Source organism: Gopherus evgoodei, chromosome 7 (genome assembly GCF_007399415.2).
Source record: "Gopherus evgoodei ecotype Sinaloan lineage chromosome 7, rGopEvg1_v1.p, whole genome shotgun sequence".
Taxonomy (NCBI): Eukaryota; Metazoa; Chordata; order Testudines; family Testudinidae; genus Gopherus; species Gopherus evgoodei.
The window spans coordinates 62,681,691-62,703,200 of record NC_044328.1 but is presented as its reverse complement, the minus strand read 5'-3'; the positions used below and the strand labels follow the sequence as shown (position 1 = coordinate 62,703,200).

The window sequence follows — 21,510 nt, the reverse complement described above, 5'->3', positions numbered from 1 at the left end:
ATGGACTGCTGGTTTAATAATATCAGATGTGTAACAGCGACTCTGTTCTGCCCCATTTCCACTTTCCCTATTGCCTTCCTTTGCCTAGCTTCAAGTTCTGCATTTGTCAAGTTTAAAATGGTAAGATCTTTGGGGCAGAGACTGTTTTATTTTAAAAATCTCTGTACGGTGTCATGACAAGTTAAGTGCTATATAAATATTTTATTAATAAAATTCACGATTTTTCTGTAGTGTTCTGTGTCTTAGCAAACACCAACTTTTGAGAAATTGCCTATTTTGTATGTGAATCAAATAGTCACATTCTTGCATACTTTACTTGCATTTTCATGTTTAACAGCGAAAAATAGCATTTAACAGCATTTTCTTCAGTCACATTTCCCTGCTGTGAACTCAGTTACAGACCAGTAACAGAAAAGTAGTCACTGGCGCAGATTTGTTATGAACTCATAATTGAGGAGCAGTTGAGCAGGCAAGGTCACTCACAAGAATCATTGACACACAGATCCTCCCCTCTGCCAGAGTACTGTTTTCCTTTGGTTCGGAGATTCGCTTTCACAGCACAGTCATCGCTAGGTTTCAGAATGAGGCTGAAGACCTGCTTTCCTGTCCACAAGGTTACAGGCTGAAGGCAACAAAGGGAAACAATCAGAAACAGTCAGAATGTTTTTGATAGGGTTATAGTACCAAAACAGCCAACTTCAATATGCTGCTTTAAAACTGTGGTTAATATCTTGACAGAACAACCTGTGCCAGTCAGTTTGTGGAGATATCTGCCATTTTTCACTTAAGTGAGAACAGAAACCCCACTACCCCAAGGAACCGGAACTTAAATATTTTTGGATGAAGGACAGAGGGCAGATGTGCAAATGAATGACTACCCCCTCCACACCGCCAAGTCCCTGACACTGGTTGAAATAAAGAAAATATATATATATATAATGTAGATGATTGCCAGCTTCACCTCATTCTCCGCATTTACAGTGCTGTAAATCTGGTTTCTCTTGTTCAATATACAGCACTTTTGTGAATAAGTGTGCATTTGGCTTAGAGATCACATTATTGTGTACTTGACCCAGATGAAATACAGCCAGCCAATATAAGCAGCTGACAAACATCTAAAACATTTGGCAAAATGTTATCGTCAGACTCAGTGTCTTGTTACAAAGGAAAACCTTTAGCTCACCTCAAAACTGACTTCTCATAAACGTTTTGATCTTTGCTTTAGATGATTATCATCCTTGGATGCTCCAATTCCCCTATCCTCTGAACACATTAATAATTAAATATCCATGTGCTGGAGAGTATCAATTTTAAGATCACTCTAGGTATCAGTACACATGTTCATTTGCAAGTCATTTACTTAATAACTGATTAAGTAGATAATCAGAACACATACCTCAAAAATTCCTCTACATCACAATAAAAAGTGCATGACTTTTCTCTGGACACATATACACTGGTGATGTATAAACACAATGTTATAAACTTAATTATGTCATCAGAATGAAGATTGTGCAGTTGAATATGAAATAGGACCATAGGCAGCTGTGGAGCAGAGCTCTTCTTAGCTCCACTTCTTCCATCCCTGATCCTGCTCCCCAAGCTCAAGCTCCACTACCCCGCTAAAAGTCCCCCAGGGTCCCTAGGATGTTTTCCACTGTCTTAAATGCTCTAGACTCCCCATGGTGTTACTTGTATTGTGGTGTAGGAGCTGAGGACAAGTCAGTAGGAACGTGGGGAGGGGGGCAGGAGATTGAATGGGAAAGATGAGGATCAAGTTCCTTTTCACTAAAACCATCTGTGTTGAATCCACAGGACTCCTCAATGCATGGAGGTGGCAGCAGCTAAAATATCAGTACCAGATGATCCATTCGAGTACTGATGCACCAACATGCAGCCCCCACTAACTCCTGTGTGAAATCCCATCAGGATTGGGGTCAGTGAATTTGCAAAGTATAGGCTCTGAGGGGACAATCACCTGCTGCATTCCAACTCCTCATGTCTGTGAAGAACTTCACCTGCATCTATATTCCGGTTTAAGGAGCTTGCTCAAATATATCAGATTACAGTTCCCCTCTTTCAAGCCACAGTAGGTATGTTGAGGCAGCAGGACCATAAGGAACCCTCATCATGCCAATACGCATAGCTGACTCAGTGTAGTGGAGAGCCAAAGCACTAATGATTTGGGGCAGATGGATTGCATACTGCAGCAAGACAGGCAGGTTGCAGAGTTCTAGTTACTCTCCCTAGATTCCACCACTTTTCGCTACCCATGGCCCTGACTTATAATCCTCAAAGCATGCTGCAAGATCTATTGTGAAGGTAAAGCAGCAGCATCAAGCCCTGCTTCTTTCTCCATCTCCATGCACAATAAGTTTACAGCACAAGTAACCACTCTAAAAACAACTGTTGCTAAAATTCTGTCTTTTGGCAGCTGTGAGAATGGGTCAAGTACACATAACGTGCAAGAGAAATCAGAGCCAAAAATCTTTGCAACAGTTTAAAAACAAAACTAAACAGGACCACACACCTTTAGGATTGCTGGGGGTGGAAGGCGAACTTTAATCTTCTCATCCTTGCCAACCAGGATAGAAGCAATAATTTGACAGGCCTTGGCTCGGTCAAAAAAGGTGTCTTTTAGTGTGAGAAGATAGGCACCTGGAATGTGAAAAAAGGTCAACCTGACAGGCTGAAGTAAAATTTAAAATGATTGCATGTTATGCATTACTCTGACCATGTTATCCACTTGATACAGATGACAGCAATGCAGATGTAATATTGGCTCTAAATTCTTTCCCTGCACTTATGATTTTTAAATGAAAGCCTGTACCAGCAATTTATAAATGTAAAAAATTATTTTCTCTCCTATTAGATTTAAAGTCTAAAAGACCATCTGAGAATTGCTATCAAAACATGCTCTTCCTTATGAAGTCTCTGGCCAATGATATACCCTCTGGACGTTTCCTATAACATTAAATAACCTTGCAGACACATAAGTGATACCATTAACTTAAAGGTAACATTTTTTTTAACCCTACTGGTACAAGTAACCCCTTCATGCCCAATTATAACTGAAAAGCCCTGTGAAGCATCAGTTTCATTGCTTCATAGTCAGGGAACCCATTTTGATACGTCTTTCAACAGGGCAAAAGTTTTTTTTTTTGTTTTTTTTAAAGTTCATTTATAAATTTATATGGGACACTATTGATTTTCAAAACAAGAAACATTTAAGTCAAACACATCTCTAAAATGATCTTTACATACAGACCTGTAAGAAAATCTTGAATAGCAGCAATCAAAGGCTCTCCATTTCTTGGTGTTACCAAGTTTGCTTTGGTCTGTAGAACACAAGAATGAAAAATGAGTATACCTGAAATATTCTGTAGAGAAGATTAATTTAACATACATTACTATTGCAATACAATTGAAAGAACAGACCTTTCAAGGCAGAGCTTGTAACAAACATTAAAGGCCCAATCCCATACCTTAAGTGTTAGGATTTACTCTGGGACAAATCCTGTAAACTGGAGGAAACCCTAGTTCTAGACCCTATCCTCTCCCTACAGCTAATACACATACACATCTAAGCTATAGATTAGGTTAGGGAAAGACATGGAGAGATACATACTCCCTTGCAACCTGTGTGTTCAGCACCAGCCACCAGATCTGGGGATCCAGAGGGTTGGCATATATACAAACAAGTTTTACTCATAGAAAAAAAATGTCAGGCAACCCTGGCACATTTGGGAGGTTACTTTCCAAACACGTGCGCGCGTGTGTGTGGTGAAATCGACAGATGCAGGAAAGGTCGATTCCCAAACACACAAGTAAAACCAGAGAGAGAGATGAACAACAAACCTATGTCACATGGCTCATTAGCAAGACTGTTGAGTCTAACTGTAACAGATCTTTGGTCAGAGGGGGAGGAAGAGTTTCTACTGACAGTCCTTGAATTGATAGGTCAAGTCATTAGTCAAATTACAAGTACAACGGATAGTATTGTTGGTGGTTCTTGTAAAGTTGTGAATTTGATGACCAGGTCATTGATCTGTTGTTTCATCAAGTGCCTACATTGGCTACTTCCTCATTTCTTAAATCTGATCTGGGTCCTGTATGGCTGTAGTCTTGGCAGCCTGAAGATATCGGAGACATACTACAAAACTTCAATCCCTAGCATGAGTAATTGCTAGTCTGAAGGTGAAGTAGCTGCTAGTGATCTCCCATATATCTAGAGCCAATGTCAGGGTACAGCATGAGTCTCCCCAGTAGGGTCTTCTCAGATGCACTTGCCACTGCTTTACATAACACTCAATTGGCTCCTAAGGGCTGGTTTACACTCAAAATTTGGTCTAGATACCAACAGCCCTTGTGGTGAAAAATCCACACCTGAGCACCACAGCTATGCCAACCTAAACCCCAGTGTAGACACAGATAAGTCAACGGAGAATGCTTCTATCAACCTAGCTACTGTCGCTCAGAGATATGGAGTTCCTACAGTGACTGAAAACTGTAGGAACAGTCTGCATCTACACTGGGGGTTACAGGAGCATAGCTATGGTGCTGTAGTTATCCTGCTGTAGGCCATGTCTATACTACGGGCATCAAGTCCTAACTTACTTTTGAAAAGGGAAGTCACTGCCCCACTGTTGCCTTATCAGTTGGGAGAAGATTATGTATGGTGGCATAAGGTAAAATACGTTCCACAGCAAAAGCCCCTCATTTCTGCAGCATGTCACTACAGGAAGAAATGCACTCAGAACAAACCACGTTTTCAGGGATATTAAGTAGGTATCACTGTGATGCCTCAAACAAACAATTTTCTGAAGGTGCCTTAACACTAGCACAGAATATTTCAGTTGGCTGCAGAATTTAGCATTGGTCTCTTGAAGCTGTCAAGCGGTCTACTTGAAGAATGCAGCTCTCACTGGCAACTGAAAAATACAGGGTGCTGCTCATACAGAAATGCATTATCACACTACCACAAGCCAGACAGTAAGATACTCCATTTACCCCCATGAGAATCAGTGCTTCTGCTTTGGCCTCCTCTGTTTGAGGAAGATGAAGATTCATTTCATCTCCATCAAAATCAGCATTGTATGGTGTACAGACACATTCATTAAACCTGAAGGTCCTGTGGGGCTTTACTCTCGCCTGCAAGAGAGATAAGAAGTGATGCCACAGACACAGTGAATCTCATCAAATTTACAAGGTTCCAGAATCTACAAGTTTTGAGAGTGCTTTCCTTGCAAGCTGTGCTTTTACATTTTTTTTAAAATATAAAAAGACTCGAGATGATACATCTCATTACTTGTTTTAATTTACACAGTAACTGGTGGAGGCTTACCAAGTCACTTAACCAAAGCTGAGCGAATTTATTTACTAACCCCTTGACCCTGCAACATTACTTGCAAAGTACAAGATGCAGCATGTTCTTAGATACTAGGGTTCTTATAACACTGCATTTTTTTTTTTTATTTTTACAACTACTGATATGCATATATACATGCACAAATGTAAAATCAGTGGAATTTGAATAAAAGACTGCTCGGTTTCACTTTGACTCCTATGCACAAGCACAAAACTATTTTGTTTGGATCATTTCCACGTAGTGTTTTAAGGTGCAAAAAATCAACACAGTTTGAGTGAGAAATTAACAAACAAAACTAAACCACTAAAGATTAAAGTTACATGATAGCCCGGCTGTGTGTATACTCACTATGTGAGCCATGATGCTCAGCTTGTGCAGAGAGGGCTGTCGGTTGAACAGAACTATATCGCCATCTATGAGATGCCTCTCTACAATGTCACCATACTTGAGCTCCTGAGCCATCTTCTCACGGTTTCCATATTTCAAAAACCTTGAAATAAAACACACATCAATAGAGTCAAAATCTCATGGAACCCCCCCCCAAAGATATAGGATGCTCTTTAGTTGTCTCTTATTTGTACTCTGATTTCTTAAGAAGTCTCCAGTGACGGTCACTTTGAACCAGACATGCGTTCTTCAAGTTTATTAAATATTAACAGTGTCTCTGTCACTGAGTGGAACTGAGGGACAATGTTTTTCATAAAAGTTTTAAATAAGGACTGAGGTCAGTTTAATATCAAGGATACAGTAGAGTTATGTTAACTCAGCAAATAGCTACATCATTCTCCATGGCAAACACGGAGCAGTCAGCAAACACAGGATATTCATGAAAAATCAACTCTCTTAAAGAAAATTTATTAATTAGTTTTAAGTTATCAGCAAACGGGGTATGTCACTGACATGTAGCAATCGAACCGTCGCTTACTAGCAATGACAATGAATCTATGCCTACCAAAATGTTCTAACAGAAGGATTTATCTATGGTCATGTTTGCTTGCACAAGCTACCTTTAGGTCATGGAATATTGTTTATATCCTTTATTGAAGATGACAAACAAAAAAAACAAAAAAACGGACGAGTCCCAATGATGATAATCTGCTGATTTCACTTCAAACAATTAAATCAGGTAGTGGTGGTAGGTGGAACGTGAACCTTTACAGATAAGTACCTTTTCATTTGTGTGTGCCTCTGTTGAATGAAATTAGCTCCAGGGTGAACTTCGGGACCGTTCCGTACGAGTTTCCTCATAAAATTTAGGTTAGCTTTGTTCACCTGCAACATGGACTTTACCAGTTAGAAACAAGCGAGACATTTTAAACACCACTTGCTATTCCTTGGGTTTGTGCTTTCAGATTTTCAGGATAAGTTTAATGGCAGTTGTCCCCTCATATTTTAAGCTGCTGGAGGAAGGGGAAGAGAAGAAAAATACAAGCCAATCTTGATCTTACGGAGGCAAGACTGTTGAGTGAACTGGAATGCATAGCTTGCTGGCCAAATTCACAAATAGAGGAAAGCTTGAAAAGCTCTCTAAAAATGCTGGGATCTATGTTAAAATTAGGGCTATTAAGCAATTAAAATTAATCACGCTGTTAAACAATAATACCATGTAAATATTTCTGGATGTTTTCTACATTTTCAAATATATTGGATTTCAATTACAACACAGGATACGAAGTGTACAGTGCTCACTATTTTTATTTTTTTTATTACAAATATTTGCATGGTGGGAAAAAAAAGGTATTTTTCAATTCACCTAATACAAGTACTGTAGTGCCATCTCTATCATGAAAGATGAACTTACAAATGTAGAATTATGTATAAAAATATAACTGCATTCAAAAATAAAAACGTAAAACTTTACAGCCTACAAGTCCACTCAGTTCTACTTCAGCCAATCACTCAAACAAATTTGTTTACATTTGTTGGAGATAATGCTGCCCGCTTTTTGTTTACAATATAACCTGAAAGTGAGAACAGGCATTCAAATGGCACCTTGTATCCAGCATCGCAAGATATTTATGTGCCAGATGCACTAAAGATTCATATGTCCCTTCATGCTTCAACCACCATTCCAGAGAACATGCATCTATGCTGATGATGGGTTCTGCTCGATAACGATCCAAAGCACAGTGAACCGATGCATGTTCATTTTCATCATCTGAGTCAGATAACACCAGCAGAAGGCTGATTTTCTTTTTCGGTGGTTTGGGTTCTGTGGTTTCCGCATCTCTTAAGACTTCTGAAAGCATGCTCCACACCTTGGCCCGCTCAGATTTTGGGCAGCACTTCAGATTCTTAAACCTGAGCGCTGTAGCTATTTTTAGAAGTGTCACACTGGTACCAGCTTTGTGTTTTGTCAAATCTTTTGTGAAAGTATTCTTAATATAAATATGCGCTGGGTCATCATCCGAGATTTTCATGTTAATGGCATATATGATAGAATGTGGATGTAAAAGAACACGAGACATAAAATTCTCCCCCACCGAGTTCAATCATAAATTTGATTAATGCTTTTTTTTTTTTTTTTTTTTTAATAAAAATGAGTGTCATCAGCACAGAAGCATGTCCTCTGGAATGGTGGCCGAAGCATAAAGGGGCATATGAATGTTTAGCATATCTGGCACAAATACCTTGCAATGCCAGCTACAAAAATGCCATGCAAGCACCTATTCTCACTTTCAGGTGACACGGTAAATAAGAAGCAGACAACAGTATCTCCCATAAATGTGAGCAAACTTGTTTGTCTTAGTGATTGGTAGAATAAGGAGGAGGACTGAGTGGACTTATAGGCTCTAAAGTTATACATTGTTTTGTTTTTGAGAGCAGTTATGTAACAAAAAAAATCCACATTTGTAAATTACACTTTCACAATAAAGAGATTGCACTACAGTACTTGTATGAGGTGAATTGAAAATATTTATCATTTTTACAGTGAAAATATTTGTAATAAAAAATATGAAGTGAACACTGTACACTCTGTATCCTGTGTTGTAACTGAAATCAAAATATTTGAAAATGTAGAAAACATCCAAAAATATTTAAATAAATGGTATTCTATCAATAACAGTGTGATTAATCGTGATTTTTAAAATGGCGATTAGTTCGAGTTAATCGCATGAGTGAACTGTGATTGACAGCCCTAGTTAAAATGCAAAAAAGTCTATGTTAACACAAAAGTAATATTAGAATTTTAAAGAAGAAATGTGAACAGTTTTCTTTAGCAAAGCTGACTCAACCTCATTACACAGCTAGGTCTATTTTGTGGTACACAATCAGAGCAATGAGAAAAGAAAGTACAGACACGATCACAGAAAGTGTAAGATGCGAAAGGCGTGATTTTTTAGAAATACATACAAAGCCAGTTTTCATTCTGACACCCAGTAACATATATGAAGTTGTACAAAAACTTAAAATGGGTTGGGCAAAACTAACTTCGTTGTTTTTCAGGATTGTCCCTTCAGGCCTCCCTCCTCACAGTCTGCATCAAGCATTCCCATTGTCTTGCTTCGTGAAAGAAGTCAGCTTTACAATGGACAATGAACCTATGCCACTATGGCCTTCTGGTGCTGACTGGACGCACTGAGTACCTGAAGCTGCATGCCATTGTGTGTGCATGTGTGCATGCGTGCGCACATTATTGACTCCCTTTTTCTCCAGTGATTTGAATACCACAATGGACAATGCAGAAAAATGCATGAAAAGAATTTCAGTTTTACACTACTTACTTTTTCAGGGAATGTTAATATTTTGGCAACGTGAACAGGCACAGCCACTTCGTCTATTCGTAAGTTGGGGTCAGGTGAAATGACTGTTCTGCCTGAGAAGTCCACTCGCTTTCCGGACAGATTGCCTCTAAACCGACCTAACAAATAAAGCAACTTAAAACTAGCTGGGAAAACAGTACCCTTATACAAAATGGTAAAAAGTGTTAATACAGCACAGTAGGCACATCATACAGGGAAAGCCTTGCTAGCTTGATCTACAAACACTGACCTGATCACTGTGCAATGGCAACCGTTTTGGCTAAAAAACACAAACCAATGAAAAAAACTTTTGGGAGGTGGGAAAGGAAGAATTTAGACATACCCTGCTTCCCTTTGAGTCTTTGAACAAAACCTCTGGTCCATTTCTTGGGTGCCATGTTAAGAGGAATTCCAGAGAGCTCACTGTTAATGTAGAGGGCACATTGCAGCTGTAGGAAGTCCCAGTCTTCCATTATCATCTGTGTTTTGGCTCCCGATATCCTATGCTAAACAAGACAATTACCCATTTCACAAAACAAATTTAGTGACACACAAAATTGGCATTGAACAAATTTTTCAGAAAGCTTTGCATCACACTAAATCAACAAGACATTGGCACCTTCACTATAAGGAACAGTGGGCCACATTCTGTTCATGTGTGAATGCTGCACGGATGTAACTGAGCAGGAGTTGGCACCACACATTTTCCTTCTGGCAAAATCAGCTTCTGATTAATGACAAACTAAAGGATTTGTGTTTGTTTGATTGACTGACCATTTTAATACTTAAATGTATAATACAAAGATTATGCTGTGGAGACATGATTCATTAAACAATTAACTTAGAGTGGTGGCAAACAAAATTCCATTGTGTTCAGCCCTCTTCTGGGCAAAGACCATCACTCAAGGTTTCATTCCTGCATCTCTGTGGCAGAAATCAAGCTGGAACAACAGGTTAAGCCAATCTGAGGATATAGTTCTGTTGCGCAACATCTTGCAGAGAAACAGGTTATAATTCAGTGCTAGTTTCTCTTTTTCCCAGGAGACAGCACACACAACCTAGAGCAGCATTTCCCAATGTGGGAGAAAAATTGGAGATACAAAGGACTAACTTTTGGGGGATGGTGAACAAGCTTCTCAATTGTTCTCCAGTTTCAGTTTTTAAAAAAAGTTTCTAGCTGTTACTGTTGAAATACAACCATGGAAGCACGACCTGAATATAACTCATGTCTGCCTGAGTTTGCAGACAGCTGAAATAGCTCTGAGCTGGGAAATGCCCCATTGATTTAAATGAGTGCTAACTCCCTTTATCGATGCACTTTTCTTCACAGATTTAGTTGCATTGCATTAATCACTTATTTCTATTTTAACTTAAACTTGTTCCTAATCAATTTAAACTAAACCCAAGTAAATCTGGTTTAACCCAAAAACCAGTGTGCAGACAATCTTTTTCAGTGGTTTAAAAAAAAAAATTGAAATTGGTGAAACTCTACATGCAAACAAGCCCAATAAGCTACTCATTTTGGGTAGGCTTTGAAGACTACATGGAAGAGTAGAAAGAAGTGAGAGGGAGAGATCAGCTTTCAGAAGTCTGGGAAATACTAGCCTGGGGCAAAAAGAAAGCTGCTGAGCTGCACAACAGCCCTTCCAACTAGGTGACAGACTTGACTAGCTCCAGCATCCCTTTTGGTCCTTAACTAAGCAAGAATGGTAACTGACTTGAATTCTTAAGAGTGATGGGGTAGAGAAAGAGGAAAAAAAGACAGGCTCCCATACACATCAGAAGGGAAGCTGGAAGGCCCTCCCTGGCAGAGAGAGACAGAGAGGTATAAAATAAGAAAGCATATGGGTAAAGAAGGATGTGTGAATTTCTGGGCCTATGAACTATTATTTCCTTGTGCTTCCATCAAGGGCAACAGTCATCACAAAACATGCTAAATGTAGCATAATGAGAATACTTCAGGAAAAGCAATTAGTCCAGTCCACGTTTAGCAGGTCACTAACACACTGGTGTAACACCAAGAGAAAGCTCAATCTGAGTCCACCATTCCCTGCCATTTCACATAGGGCCAAATACTGCAGCTGTTTCTTACGCTGAAGTCAGAATGAAGTAAAGTAAAACCAATTACCCCCCAGTCCAATACAGCCTTTTATTTATTTATTTATTTTTTAAAAGAGCAGCAGTTGCAGGCAGGCAGGCAGGCTCACCTTTTTGATTACATCATTGAGGAAAATTATCTCTGTAAGCTTCATCGTCAAGTCATCTTCGTTGGTGCCAGATTTCAAGTCGCTCACAACAGAGGGTCTGATGCACAAGGGAGGTACCAGGAGTCGTGTCAGTAGCAAGTCTGAAGGCTTTCCTGCTTCTGGATTCATCAGAAGCAGAGGTATATCTTCTGCTGGGATTCTTTTAAAGAGGTTCAACACCATTAAAGGAGTCAAGTTCTCCTACAAAATTAAAAGAAGAAAGTCATATTGCAACGTTCAAGGGCATAACAGCTCATTTTTGGCTACAGCTTAATAGTGTTTACTTCATTTGCCACCCTTCTCTGCCAATTGCTCAAGTAAAAAGTCGATTTAAAAACAAAACAAAAAACCATATGTAGAGGAAGTTATTCTTAAAGGCAAACAAAAACAAATGTGTCTTTTGGTTTGTTTATTTAGAACTGCAGTCCCAGTAAACTCTGGCTCATTGATTCTTTCCCTCAAGCTTCTCCTCTTACTCGTATTGCTATAGAAAACTAACTACTGTAACAACTAATCTAGAGACAGAAATCTAAACTGGAAATAGTGTATTTCATCATTACTTGCCAAGCAATGTAATCATCTTATAACATGCTTGCAGTAAGGTATAATTACCACCAATTTCAATTAGTAGAGGTCACAGATTACAGCATTATATCCTACATAATTTCATTAATTTTAAAATAACTTGCTAAACCTAACCTTTTTTTCCTGATTGAAGAATAATACATTGCTGACATTTCACAATTCACCAATAAACACAAAGCCGGCAAGAAATGCCTGTCTTTATAAAGCTGCCCTACTGCAATTAGAGAGAGACACAAACTCTGTATCACAATGTTTTCTATTTGCATTTTCCAAACATCCATACCAAGAACTGTGTGACCTGTTAAAATCCAAGGGAAAACCCACATATAATGCCAAGCTCAGCAAAACCACGAAAACTATATATATTCTTGTACTATACTTTGGTCACTCCTTCCTGTTCAGTTCTCAGCTCTTCCAATCATAGGTAGGGTTTATGGAGTATTACAAATATTCAAGACAGTGACTGAAGGTAACTGTCCCCAGAGATAGTCTGCAGTAGCCTAAATTTCTTCTCTGCTTCCTGTCACCATGATTTCACCACTCAGTTTTGTTCACGGACTGCCACTGATCCTATACCAGGAGTATCCCTATCTTTTGCATGCAGGAAACTGTGTTCCACAATTACTTGACTGGTTAAAGATGCTGCTCCTTGCAGAAATCATTAACATCTCCCTCAGCCAGGTAGTATGGTAATTGTTCTTCAAATTCTCCTCTCCACATATCCAAAGGCTGGACCAGCACTAGTCCTTTACCCCTATACTAAATACTTCAGCTCATCATTCAGGAATTTATGTATTAAAGTTAGCAGAAAATTTAAGCACTGTCAAAACAGGCACTGGTAGACACACTAATTCACCTGAGCTCTCCCCAGCAAGGATTCTACTTCTTTGTTATGTTCTATGGCAGTTTCAAAGGACTGAAGGAAACTGGATACTATTGGATCCACCACTTTCTTATTGGTCTTGTACTTCTCATGGATTATCTTCAATAAGCCACACTTCTTTACAGTACCTACAAGAAGACAATTTTGTTAAAAAAACCCACCACTTCTTGAGCTATTCTTCTAAAAAAAAATTTAAAATTTTTTTTTAGTGAACATAGCATTAGGGGAAGGTGCTGGCTCTGGTCACCTTTAGATACCAGATGCTTCTGTTCACAGAACAGGAGGAGCAACAGCCGCAGCAATGAAAGTTTCCCCACATTGCCTGTTCAGTGCATCTCAGCTGTGACCTGGACTACTTCTAAGGATGAGAGGGTGGCTCACTCGACATGTCCATTCAACCTCTCCTCAGCAGCAGTATGGGGCTTTTGCAATGTAGATGGTCTTGCACTAGGAAGTGGATCAGAGTGCACCAACTCATTTCACTCATAAGTCATTCAGATAGTAACTTTTGATCATTACTAATCCAGAGTGGCCAGTGACTTAAGTGTGCAGGACACTATAACCGTTATCTGTCCTTGAACCAGCTAGTCCTCTCAAATTGTGTTCTCCTATGCTCATTGAAAATGAGCATAAACCGATTTGGGAAATAAAACACAAAAGCATCAACAATAACTGCCAAATCAGTTAGATGCTGCATTAGTTGGAATAAGTTCAAAGAACAAGAAATCCCCCGAAAAACAAATTTCCACTTCTGACTCATGTGAGCATCTGACCCCAGAAGGAAAAGGACACCATATCGGGGTTCTCAAACTGAGGGGGTCATGAGGTTATTACATGGGGGGGGTCACAAGCTGTCAACCTCCACCCCAAACTCCAATTTGCCTCCAGCGTTTATAATGGTGTCAAATATACTTAACAGTGTGTTTAATTTATTAAGAGGGGGCGCAGAGAAGCTTGCTGTGTGAAAGCAGTCGCCAGTAAAAAAAAGTTTGAGAACCACTGAACTATATTAACCTACTTCCCCACCACTTCAATTAACCTCTCCAAACCTTCACAACGCAGACGAGGTTTTTCTTTTCTTTTTAAAATGTTTTTGCATGTCCAGCAGATTGAGATGCTCATTTGATGAGCATTTCATCTTTTCAGAACCTGTTCCTGTGCATGTGTTAAAGGAAATAGATGGTTCTGCAAGATGAATAGCAATATATTGTGTCTCTGGATGACGGAACATAACACAAAGGAATTTAAAAGATTATCTCAAGTTTTTGCAGTGTTTTTTAAGACCATATCTAGCTTCAAAAACTGTTATGGACTCTACATATTGACTTATATAGGAAACCCCACATATACACAGCTGACCCCAAAACATAGCCTCATGTTTTTGAGCTGTTGTAAAAGCGTTCATTACAACACACTCAAGGCAAATATTACCTTCTTTTTAGAGGTGGGAAAACAGGCTCTAAAGTATAATTTCAGTGACTGATTTTTACTTGCACAAGGTGTGGGACTTCAATACTGCTAAAATGGGGAACAAGTGATAATATTAAGTCTGACATAGCAGTTTATGCAATAGCTGAAATTGAATGTTTACACTGCTGGAAAGCAAGTATTTTTTGGTTTTTCCAATAGCACAGGGTATTCATTTCTACCCTAGGAAGCTGAGACACACTAGACCTTAAAGAAATAAAATTACATTTTGACTACTACCTTGCTCCCTCCCTTCCCAAGTTATTTTCAAAACAACTTTTAAAAGCCTTGGTTTTAGCAGGTCTTCAGAGAGTTTTGTATCATCTGAAAGCTTGGCTAAGAGATGTAGCTTTTAATTCATGTAAAAAACTCCTCTCTAACCTTAGACAGTCATGAAATATTAGCTTCCAAAAACCATACTGGAACGGAAGTGAAATTTAAAAAAAAAAAAAAAGATGGTCACAAAAACATGATTTTAATGTTACCAGAAGTGACAGCTACAAGACATGTTCACAAACATCACGAAGGCATTCATGACAAAAAAGATAGATTTAAATGCATGGATTGGAACACACTTATTAAATCTCTGCCTTCCTATGCATTTGTACATTACTAGTGCTATCAAGCCCCAGTCCTCTTGAGTGAGACCTTCAGTTATTACCGCAATACAAACAGTGAGGGTTGCTGGACACATTACATTAAAGAGAACTCAAATGCTGACTATTCTAAATCAGATTGTCACTATAAAATTGCAAAGCTGTAATACTATAGTAATATTAACAATACTTAACCGCAATGTTACTCATTTTGTATTGAGTAGTCACAAGAGACTTACATTTTTTTTCTTAAAAAAAGAAAAAAGAAAAAAAATCAAATCACATAAGGTTTTCTACCCAATAACTGACCAATGAATCAAATATCAGTATGATTTGCAAATATTGTAAATCCATCTGGAACACTTCTATGCTAAGTATTATTGACTTAGGCCACGTCCAGACTAGGTATTAAAATCGATTTTAGATACGCAACTTCAGCTACGGGAATAACGTAGCTGAAGTCGAATTTCTAAAATCGAGGTACTCACCAGTCTGGACGGCGCGGCATCGATGTACGCGGCTCTCCGTGTCGATTCCGGAACTCCGTTCGGATTGATGGAGTTCCGGAATCGATGTAAGCGCGCTCGGGGATCGATACATCGCGTCCAGACTAGACGCGATATATCGATCCCCGAGCTATCGATTTTAACCCGCCGATGCCGCAGGTTAGTCTGGACGAGGGCTTACAAACTGCAGGAAACGGTCAACAGCATATTAGGCTTCACAAAGATGACTAAGCACAATTATGAACAACAGGCTCTTTATTTAGGTCAAAATTAGGACTATCAATCTTCATATTTGCAGGAATAGGATAGTCATCAGGTAGATTCATGCCACTTCTTGTAGCACAGCTTTGAACAATTGTCTAGTACACTCAAGAAGGTTTTTGGGTTTTAGCCTATGTTTAAGTGTCAGCTGTAGGTTAAGATCTAGAAAAAACATCGATGATTGTTGAATGATGAAAAGACAACACAACATTGTGATGCTCTTCACAGGCTGGGCACTAGTGGAAAAAAAAAAAAAAAAGCAATCATGCTAAATACCAACCACCAACTGCTAGTTTCTACACTCACCATTGAAAGCACCACAATAAGGGCAGGTGCTTTTCTTTCTGCACTTTTCAGAGACTTTCTTTTTTAAACCTCGTTTCTGCAGGTAGGTCAGACCAGGCCTCTTCAGGTAATCCAAAAACTGTTTTCTCTCCTCTGAGGACAACAGGATACGGCAACAGGTCTTGCAGATCATCTAAAACAAACAATTGATTAACCCTTGTTCTTTTGTTAGTGAGAAATAAATATGTGATTAGGGACAAATTATGAGGAAGAATACCACAGTTCTTCACACACAGTTATACATGCAGTTTCAGGGGTGAAATGTCACTGCCTTAGTGGTGGAACCCAAGTACAGCACACTGCCCAACAGATGGGAGCAAGTTGGGAAACTCTGGACAACAGAACAAATCTTTGCTCTCTTTAAGAAAAGTTCTGCAGGAAATTAAATGTCCATGCAAAGAGACAACTTAAGTTTATTGGCATCACTTAAGAGACAAACTTTGAATAAAAAATGTACCATAGAATCTTTATGGATAATAATTTCATGCTCTAAGAAGAAGAATATTTGGATATATTACCAACCACCTGACCAGACAGTGACAGTGACTTTGAAATGATTAGGGAGGCTATAAAAACTAAAAAAACCTCAATAATAATGCAGGATTTCAATTAGCCCCATATTGACTGGGTACAATGTCATGTCAGGACAGGATACTGAAATAAAGTTTCTTGACACCTTAAATGACTGCTTCTTGGAGCAGCTAGTCCTGGAACCCATAAGAGGAGAGGCAATTCTTGACTTAATCCTAAATGGAGCACAGATCCGGTCCAAGAGGTGAACATAGCTGGACTGCTTGATAGTAGTGATCACAACATAATAAAATTTAACATCTCTGTGGCAGAGAAAACACCACAGCAGCTGTAGCATTTAATTTCAGAAAGGGGGACTACAAAAATGAAGTTAAACAAAAATTAAAAGGTACAGGGCCAAAAGTGAAATCCCTTCAAGCTGCATGGAAACTTTTTAAAGACACCATAATAGAGGCTCAACTTAAACGAATACCCCAAATTAAAAAACAGGATAAGAGAACAAAAAAAAAATGTGACTGTGGCTAAACAAAGTAAATGAAGCATTGAGAGGAAAAAAGGTATCCTTTAAAAAGTGGAAGTTAAATCCTAATGAGGAAAATAGAAAGGAGTATAAATTCTGGCAAATGAACTGTAAAAATATAATTAGGAAGGCCAAAAATGAATTTGAAGAACAGCTAGCCAAATTTTAAATAGCAAAAAATTTTTAAAGTACATCAGAAGCAGAAAGCCTGCTAAACAACCATGAGGGCCACTAGACTATTCAGATTGTAAAGGAGCACTCAAGGACAACAAGGCCATTGCAGAGAAACTAAATGAATTCTTTGCACTGGTCTTCATGGCTGAGGATGTGAGGGAGGTTACCAAACCTGAGCCATTCTTTTTAGGTGACAAATCTGAGGAACTGTCCCAGATTGAGGTGTCATTAGAGGTGGTTTTGGAACAAATGGATATACTAAACAGTAATAAATCCCCAGACCAGATGGTATTCACTCAAGAGTTCTGAAGGAACTCAAATGTGAAATTGCAGAACTATTAACTATAGTCTGTAACCTATCATTTACATCAGCTTCTGTACCAGTGACTGTACAAAGTGTTCTACATAAAATACCACTATCTCTTTCATGGCTCCCAGAGAGATAATCCAAATGGAGTGAATCCTCAGCTTTTCTGACCTCTCTCTCTCTCTCTCCTTAGACTGGGTATAAGAATTTCTGTCCCTTCCAATTAAGGAAAATTATTTTACCTGTAAGATGCCTATGACAGCTTTAAAGTACCCAACATGGAAACACGGCAGCTCCAAGTCAATGTAGCCATAATGCCCTAAACAGTCAGCTAGATTCTTCCCACATGTTTCACATGGACGGTCCTTTTCACTGGTACCCTTTGAAAAAAATGACACAAAACCATTATAGCTGCAATTACCAAACTGAGAGAACAAAAGAAGCTACCACAGCTGCTCTTAAATCAGTCAACATGCCCGTGGACAATTCTCTGTACACTTGCATGAAAGACTTCTGGATTATTTCAACTCTGAACTCTTGTTCTCAGTCAGCAAGAGCTGGTAATACACTTAAAGCATCATATGCAACATCCAATCTCCACAGAAACAGAGCATCTTGCACTGCTCCTGCTCATTCAGCCCAATTCATCTGGAAAGACTATTACAGTGACATGGTACTAACTGTATGTCCACAGTACAGCTGATGTGATTTGCAGCTTGTGCAGCTATATCAACACTAGCTTTAATGTGGCTAGGTTGCTAACAGCAGCAAGGATATATCAGCGTGGATTTCAGTGCAGGTTGCACAACCCCACCTGATCCCCCTGAGTACATACTTGCACTGACAGCACATGCTGAAACCCATGCTGCTGTCTATACAACCAGCAAATCACACTCTGGGTATGTCTGCCCTGTACCTCAGGGAGTGTGGCTATTTTGTGGTCATGTGAAAAGCATGAGGAGGAATGTGTGTCCAGCCTCAAAAGTGAGTCTGCCTGATCTGTACAACAGTGTGAAATGTTTGATGCACAAGTCACATTCCAAGTGAAAAGGTGCTTGTATCACAAGACACCATTGCAACTGGTAATTTCAGCAGAAGAGCCAAGGAGACATAACCACCTTATTTCTCTTCAGCTCATGTAGTTTAAGTGGAACCTTGCACAGGCACACCGGTTCTGTGGCTGTACAGAGGAATTCAATTTTCATTTCAGCATTGTTCATAAGCGTTTAAAATATTTCCACACTAAAAAAACAAACAAAACCAACCAAGAAATACCAATGATCCTTACCATACGATGGTCCAGTACTCCATACTGCAGTGGAGAGTGGTGGTTGTCCTGGCTGTACAAGTTCTTACTAACCACCTGAATGTGAGCCTGTTGGCGCATCTCTTCTGGAGATTTCATGCCAAAGCAGATGTGGCTTCTAGAATATGAAAAATTACAAAACTTGATTTTAAAAAGATATACCAAAAGCTAATTTGAGTTAAAATAAAGACAAAGCAAAACTATACTTCCATCTCTGGGAAAAAAACATGAGTCTGTGTATTAGATTTTTGCTTTACAGCTAATAGTTATTTAAGGATCATCAACAGACTACAGAGCAGTGGTCCCTAAACTGTGAGTTACCCATAGGATCATTCAGGGGGTCATGACAGAGCCCAGGACCAGCCCTCACAGGTGGCAGGGAAGGAGCACCACCCAACCCCACTCTGCCCCCATGTTAATCAACCAGTGTTTGGTTTCTTTTCTAACTAAACCAGCCCACCTATACAGAATCATAGAATATCAGGGTTGGAAGGGACCTCTGGAGATCATCTTATCCAGGGGTTGGCAACTTTTCAGAAGTGGTGTGCCGAGCCTTCAATTATTCACTCTAATTTAAGGTTTCGCGTACCAGTAATACATTTAAATGTTTTTAGAATGTCTCTTTCTATAAGTCTATAATATATAACTGAATTATTGTTGTATATAAAGTAAACAAGGTTTTAAAAATGTTTAAGAAGCTTCATTTAAAATTAAATTAAAACACAGAGCCCCCCAGACCGACAGCCAGGACCAGGGCAATGAGAGTGCCACTGAAAATCAGATGGCATGCTGCCTTTGGCACACGTGCCATAGGCTGCCTACCCTTGATCAAGTCCAACCCCCTGCTCAAAGCAGGACCAATCCCCAGGTAGATTTTTGCCCTGGATCCCTAAATGGCCCCCTCAATGATTGAACTCACAACTCTAGGTTTATCAGGCCAATGCTCAAACCACCAGAATACGTGCAAATACATTATATAAAATAATTTGGAAACCACCGTGGCCAACAAGACCCAAAGGCTCAGAAGTGCTGATTCTGACTTTCATTAAGCTGATCCCAATATCAGACTAGAAACATGTACCAATGCACCAACACTGCTACGTACCTGATATGATCAGCTTTTTTTTTGTTTAAATACCTATTTAAAACACAAAAGTTAACCAGATAAACCAGCCCCACCATGGAGCCCTGGCTAGTTACGATTATGCATTAATGTTGCTGTAATTCTTAAGCACTATCATATGCACTTGGAGCACAAAGACAGGTGCTCTTTAGAAAGGCACAAACATAAATCAGTATTTGCAGGTGGTCACCCAAACACTCCTTCCATCCTTGGGGCTGAATCCCTCCATCCAGCGGCACAGGCCCCCCTTCGACCTGGGTCTGACCCCTCCCCCCTCCAGCGGCACAGCCCTCCCCCCGCCATCCCGAGTCGGCGCCCCCCAGCTCCCGCCTCTCACATTTTCTTGGCCACGTCGGTCTCCCTGAACTGCTCCTTCACCATGATGGCGGCGGCGGGGCGCGGGAACTGCCCGCACGGAGGGGAGGCGGGGGGGGGTGAGGGTGGGAGAGGAGGGAGCCGGAGCCGGAGCCGGAGCCGGAGCTGCGCGCACCCCCCGCCGCACTGCAGAGCTCGCGGCACCGGCCGCTCAGCGTCCTCCTTCTCCTCGCCCCGCCCACCGCCAACAAGGAGAGGCATCGCCGAGCTGCGCGGGGAGCTGAGGAACAGCGCACAGCGAGTTGCAACGCTGCGGACGCTCCCTGCAGCGACACCTGCTGGCTACAAGGGGCAGGCCCGCTCAGGCTGCTCAGGGCTGGATCGGATGGGATCAACTATTGTAGACGCCGAAACAGTTATTTCCCTTCTCCCGAATTTCCCCAGCACCCCCCTTCAGTTTTGTGACCTAGTTACATGCCAATTTAGTGACTGTTTGGAAATTGAATTGAAATTGAAACATTAATACACACTTTAAAAGCATTTACAGTATATGATAAAATATGTGTATCTGAAAAAGTAAATAGATTTGAAAAGCATGAACATAGACTAGCTTCCTTATACAGCTGTTGTTTTTTATGACAGTGTCAGTGCATTCATTTTGGTGATGGCCAGCCTAATAATTTCAAATGATGATTTGTAAGCAAAGTCTAAATGAGCTCTCCCTGACAGCTAGTGATGAGCTATGGCTGAGGGGGAAAGGTTTCAGGACCAGATTGTATTTACAGTCACACCTAATCTTCCTAGGTATCCAGCAAACAAAACTGTGTTGCCCAAGTGATAGATTTTGGCTGGGGTTGGGTTACAAATCACTTGAATGCGGGGGTTGGGGGGAATGAAATGTTGTTGTTGTTGTTATTGTATGAGTAAAGGGCAGTAGAACTGTACTTAGCCTGTGCTGATTGAGGGCATCAGAAGAAAGGGTGGGGACCTGCCCCTCTCCACTGTTTAAAGACAGAGCTGACTAGGCTCTATAGATAGTCTTTTCTTCAGTTAAGTGACCCTGAAGCTGAAATCCATGGTAATCATGTCTAAGTGCTTAATCCTGCTGTGGGGGCAGCGAGGTTCCCTCACTGAGAGCTCAGCTGAAATCACTGAGAGCTTGGTAGAACCTCAAGAGACCAACTCATAGAAGTCACAGTGGCAACAGAAGGTGACTGTGCAGGGGTATTGTCAA

The 21,510-nt window shown here is 40.1% G+C and overlaps 1 protein-coding gene across 2 annotated transcripts in view; it reads right to left on the bottom strand.

Annotated features, from left to right (window-relative positions):
• POLR3A (RNA polymerase III subunit A) overlaps window positions 1-20,494 on the bottom strand; it is a 50,608-nt gene extending 30,114 nt beyond the window's left edge. For both annotated transcript variants that reach the window (XM_030568594.1, XM_030568595.1), the window contains exons 1-14: window positions 20,299-20,494; window positions 18,821-18,956; window positions 17,775-17,912; window positions 15,962-16,133; window positions 12,799-12,953; window positions 11,319-11,558; window positions 9,455-9,617; window positions 9,094-9,230; window positions 6,537-6,640; window positions 5,717-5,858; window positions 5,011-5,151; window positions 3,269-3,338; window positions 2,531-2,658; window positions 484-622 (exon numbers count right to left, since the gene is read on the bottom strand). In XM_030568594.1, coding sequence (XP_030424454.1) covers window positions 484-622; window positions 2,531-2,658; window positions 3,269-3,338; window positions 5,011-5,151; window positions 5,717-5,858; window positions 6,537-6,640; window positions 9,094-9,230; window positions 9,455-9,617; window positions 11,319-11,558; window positions 12,799-12,953; window positions 15,962-16,133; window positions 17,775-17,912; window positions 18,821-18,956; window positions 20,299-20,342 — 1,909 coding nt within the window. In that variant the 5' untranslated portion in view covers window positions 20,343-20,494. The remainder of the gene's footprint in view (window positions 1-483; window positions 623-2,530; window positions 2,659-3,268; window positions 3,339-5,010; window positions 5,152-5,716; window positions 5,859-6,536; window positions 6,641-9,093; window positions 9,231-9,454; window positions 9,618-11,318; window positions 11,559-12,798; window positions 12,954-15,961; window positions 16,134-17,774; window positions 17,913-18,820; window positions 18,957-20,298) is intronic.
• Between the last annotated feature and the right edge of the window lie 1,016 nt (window positions 20,495-21,510).